Source organism: Hypoxylon trugodes (genome assembly GCF_022578975.1).
Source record: "Hypoxylon trugodes strain CBS 135444 unplaced genomic scaffold F4822scaffold_6, whole genome shotgun sequence".
Taxonomy (NCBI): domain Eukaryota; kingdom Fungi; phylum Ascomycota; class Sordariomycetes; order Xylariales; family Hypoxylaceae; genus Hypoxylon; species Hypoxylon trugodes.
The window spans coordinates 2878929-2883930 of NW_026250021.1; the positions used below are offsets into that span (position 1 = coordinate 2878929).

General features: G+C 49.7%; 1 protein-coding gene across 1 annotated transcript; it reads right to left on the reverse strand.

Moving 5' to 3' along the window:
* Positions 1-1467: 1467 nt before the first annotated feature.
* On the reverse strand, positions 1468-4658 carry F4822DRAFT_444497 (Pkinase-domain-containing protein; the record flags this gene model as incomplete). The annotated part of the gene is made up of 4 exons (XM_051463248.1): positions 1468-1569; positions 1628-1962; positions 2019-3384; positions 3456-4658. 4 exons carry the CDS (start codon positions 4656-4658, stop codon positions 1468-1470), a joined length of 3006 nt encoding a protein of 1001 aa, XP_051313798.1.
* Positions 4659-5002: the final 344 nt, after the last annotated feature.

Genomic DNA, 5002 nt, shown 5'->3' on the forward strand with positions numbered 1-5002 from the left:
ACCATTCTCTTTCTAGTTACGCTATTATCGACATGCTATGTCGAGATGCAACTAGTAAGAACGTGGCGTGCCTATAGTATTGCGGCTCTGGTTCTTTAGCCGGATTCTGCGTATTACGTGGCAGCACTAGGTAGCTTGGGGTCGAAGGGTAGACCATGTGTGTGTGTGTGTCCCATCCGCTGCGGGGACCCCCCTTTTAAATAACCCTCGAGTGTGGTTACGTTGCGTTTGGCAGTGCGAAGAATTTCAATATGTGTGGTTCCCGGAATGTCCTGAACACATCCGCATGTTGCCATTTGCATACATGTAAGCAGACTTCTTGACCGAAGTTTTCCTCGTTTGACCAACTCAGCCACTGGACCATATCGAGTATCACCACGCCATTCTTGTATACCTAAGCACCTGTCCGAGGGGCACCGGATACGAACTCGGCGATATTTGCACGGCCGGTTTACTGGTGTGTGGCCCTCGCATTCCGGTTTATTTCTTTTTTTCTCTTTGGGTTTATTGCTTTTCGGGATGATGCAGTTCATACGCGTGGCATAGACTTATAACATACTTATAATCATCGGGATATCTGGAGTCAATTCGCAGCACGGAGAACAAAAAAATTTGTGGGAAAACGGGGGTTGATACCAAATACCATCATAGAGGGGCGAGATGATTTTCTTGCTGTTTTCCTGGACAAATCGTCAGGAATTTGCTCTTAGAGATTAGAATTACCCTCATATGGATTCACCCCGGACCTGACAACGGAATAGGGATCCGGTCTAGATATGGATAGTATAGGACTGATCCCCGTGCCCGCTTCAGTGCGGCTTGCATGAAATAGAGAATTGAAGAAAGAGTTTCTTCTTTACAAACTACAGCACTCACCTTTTCTCATGTGAATATGTATCTTTAGGAGTCTGGTGATTATAATATTCTTGAGCAAATCCGTACTAGCAACTTTACTCAACTACCCAACCCACACGTCGCTTGCACGACTTGCATTAGATACGTAGTCAATCGGGTAGGAATATATAGTTAGGTAGGTAGTATAGAAGCACCGAAGACCTAATGCTACTCTGATGATACTCTTTCTAAAAGGGGTTTATTTTAGACGGCTATGCTAAAAGCGTATCCGTTTCGTCTAACCGATTTCTAGTTTCCAATGAAGATGGTCCAAAGGGTGGTATCGTTTCGCTATGTACAAAGTAGGGCGCAGCTCTCCAAGGAGTATCTGACCTTAATCAACCGCCGCCTTACGTTTCCCTCTTATTTCGCATCATCTTCGTATGGACTCGAGTAAAAAAATGCTCGCTCTATGGCTAGAAGATATAGCAACATACCTCTTTGCCAGTTAAGTGTACCCCTGGCTTTGTTTTTCTTTTGAATGGATCGCGGTTCTCACTCAATTATTTAGAGTCCATCAGCTCGAATCATTCCAATGTCCTCGGAATTGTTGTAACGTTGGCGACACATGTTTTATTGACCTTTGTTGGCCTTTTCCTCCAATCGAGCCTCCCTAGCCGCCCGAACGAGCGGGGATAGGGATGATAGGTCGACACATGTCTTCATAAACTCGTGCTATATCGAGGTTAGTTTCTTTTTCTGGCCAATGAATCCACGAATTGGAGAAACGTACTCGAAGTAGATCATGCGCGCTCGCCCTTTTCTCTGGGTCAACTTTCAAGGCGAAGTACAAGAAATCTCGGAATACCGCAGATAAGTTATGTTCTTCCTTGATTTGCGGCGTCCCGTTGGTAGCAATTAACCATAAAGCGCGGAGTGGTGACTCCGTAAGATATGGCGGCTCCCCTTCGATCATTTCAATGGCCATGATACCCAGTGACCAAATATCGACTTTTCTCCCATATTCTTTCCTTGTAACAACTTCAGGTGCCATCCAGTACGGCGTACCGACCATTGTAGTCCGCTTATTATGTGCCTCGTTAATTTGCGCGCAGAAACCGAAGTCGGCTACGGGGAATCAACGTTAGACCGCAATTTATAGATAAGGAATAGGTCCAACTTACTGAGCTTGATATTACCATCCAAGGACAGTAAAATATTGTCCGACTTGATGTCTCTGTGAATAACTCCTTTAGAGTGTAGATGTTGAAGGCCTTTTAGGGTCTCTCTACAGACTGAGGCGATTTGTCCTTCCGTCATTATATTAAAAGTGACAACATCGGTCAAACTACCACCTTCCATATATTCCATTATCACCCATAGCTCACCACCGCATAGATAGCTATCTATGAAGTTGACGATGTTCGGATGTGAGCTTTCCTTCATGACCAAAATTTCGTTGATGATTAGGTCCTTCTTCGGCTGTTGCTCGAGGTTCATCTGTTTGATAGCTACTAGTCGGTTTATTCCTCGCTCGTAACCGGTATAGACGCCTCCGGATGCACCCTGTCCGATCTTTGTGAAACCACGATAGATCTCACGAGGGTCGCCTTCAGAACAGATACGCTTCAGGGCCGCTGCTACATCTATGCTAGTACTCTGTCGTGGTCGATTACGGGGACGTGGCTGTTGTGCTGGAGGTCCTGCACGTCCCGGATGAGCCGCACTGCCTGCGCCATTAGCTTCTGGTGCGCGACCCATTTGATGCTGCTGTTGCGAGCTCGAGGGTATCGGCTGGGTGGGAGGCTGCTTAGTACTCGCAGATCTACCGAGTTGACCCTTCATAGCAGCCTGAGCTTGCGCCATGGCTTGCTCTTGTTGATGCTGCATTAATTGCTGTTGGTATGCAGCCTGGACTGCAGGCGAAGGTTGGCCGACAGGCGTATGGGGTTGGGACCCGTTAACGCGCGAGTTCGATCTCGACCGATGCTCTTCGGGGAGCATTGGAACATTGTCCTTCGGCGGGGGGGCGTGAGGACCTGCCGAGTGCATATCCTCACCGGCTTGCGTCATACCGATGCCCGAATCCTTGGTGGGATAGGGCAATTGTTGCGCGGCTCGGGTCTGTAGAGAGACGGGGGGTTTCGGCGCGGGTCGGCTAGGCTGCAAGTTGGAGTGGTCCTTGACAGAGTGCAGCGTCGTCGGACTCTTCCCAGGTATGGGTACCGGAGGGGGGGCGCGGGGGTTCTCGAAGGTGCCTTCATTATTCACGATTGGAAATCTCGGACTTGCTGGTGGACTGATCATAGGTGACATACCCGCATAGTTTGATGCATACATGCCGGGGGATGTTGCCATTCCACCAGAGGGGGTGCGCAATTCAGGAGCTCTCACATCGTGGAATTTCTCCAGGACCTGATCCTCATGCGGCTTCTCTGTGGTCTCTTTGTAGAAAGTGACGAGATTTGCAATCATCTGGGGGTTTTCCCTCTGAGCATTCTCTGGAATACCACTCTCGTTGATTAGACGTTGCCATTCTTTGGGCAAGCCCTGCAAGGGGGAGTTAGCAAGGGGGAGAACCCGAGGGTTGGGCGAAGGTAGAGGTCAAGATCGAAACTAACCGTGAACTGGCCGGTAGAACTATCGTAGCCGACGTGGGTGACGTGAACGGGATTTTCTGGTGCCGAGATAACAGGTTTTTTGGGCGACCCCACTAATGTGCTCATGAGGCCGGAGAAGCCCGACTTTTTTCTTAAGACGCCGGGGCCTTTGAGTTCTTTGCCCTCGTCTGAGTATCGTTTCGGGGGTAGGACATGATTCTCGTTGACGCGCGCGCCGTGGGACTTCTCCGACATGTTGGCGTCGAGAGCGGAGAAGCTAGCTGATTGTCGTAAAGGAGGACTCATCACACGCGGGTCAGGACTCGAAGTCGTCGGCGAGGGTTGTGCTGGGCGTGCTTGGGAGGAAGAGTATTGATAGGTGGGCGACTTGGTGGCCTCGAAATGATTCAGGATGAAATTGCCGTCAAAAGGCGCACCTACAAACTCTTCGGGTGTCTGGGAAGAGAGTGGATGGCGAAGATGGGAATCGGATAAACGTTGGGTTCCCGATTTCGAGGATCCAGTGCTAGCACCAATGCCAATGCCTATGCCAATGCCGACCCCAGATCCAATTCCGGCTCCGTCAGCAGCGGCGGGGGGGAATAATGGGTTGTTGGGGGGCGGAAACGGGGACGAAGGCGAAGGCGAGGGCAAGGGCGAAGACGAGGCTACCTGATGGTAAGGAGTCGAAGAAAAGGTAGAGGGTAAAAATTGGCCGGGAGACAGTGTGGGCGGAGAGCGAGCGGAATAACTGCTGTAGGGATTGTTGTGATGGTGATTATTGCTGCCGCCGCTGTTGGTAGAGAAGGTAGTGGTAGTAATGGTAGTGGTAGTAGTAGTGGTAGTAGTGGGAGTTGGCGGATGACGGGGCGATGCGGAGGAGTTTAACGCGTTGTTAATGCCCACGTTATTAGCAGCAGTGTTAAAAGCGTTAGCACTGTTAGGCGTTGTAGTAGTTGCGGGCGTTCTGTGGGGAGCGCTTGGAGCACGCCTCAAACTCGTGGAGCTCCGTTTGCTCTTGAGGGATTGGGCGTCAAAGCGACCATCAGCGGTGAGGGAGAAGCTATGGCCGTGATGATGGTGTTGAGAGGAAGGAGGAGGCTTCTTAGTTAATCTGTTACGCCGTTGCTGTTGCTGTTGCTGCTGCTGCTGCTGCTGCTGCTGCTGCACCTGCGGGCTGCTATTGCTATCAACATTATTACCGTTAGTACTGTGGCTGTCCATCGCTACCTTAAAGGTAGGTGTAGGTACAAAGTAGGGGCGGAAAAATAAAAAAAACAGAGTTTTTTTAGTCAAGCCTTGCTTATTTTTTTGGAGAGGAGGGGGGGCAGGCAAGTGATTTTTTTTAGTGACAATTAAAAAAATAAAAGAATCCTGAGAATGAAGAATATGGGTCAAGCGATGAAACCATAGCTGACGAAACTAGAAAACACTTGACATGATTGATATTGTAGGTAGGTAATTAGGTATTTGAGAGGAGGGAGGATATAGAAGGGGGGGGGGGGGGGGGGGGGGGGGGGGCCCAAAAAGGGTGCATGTACCGAGGGCCGTTACGTTTTTTTTGCAAT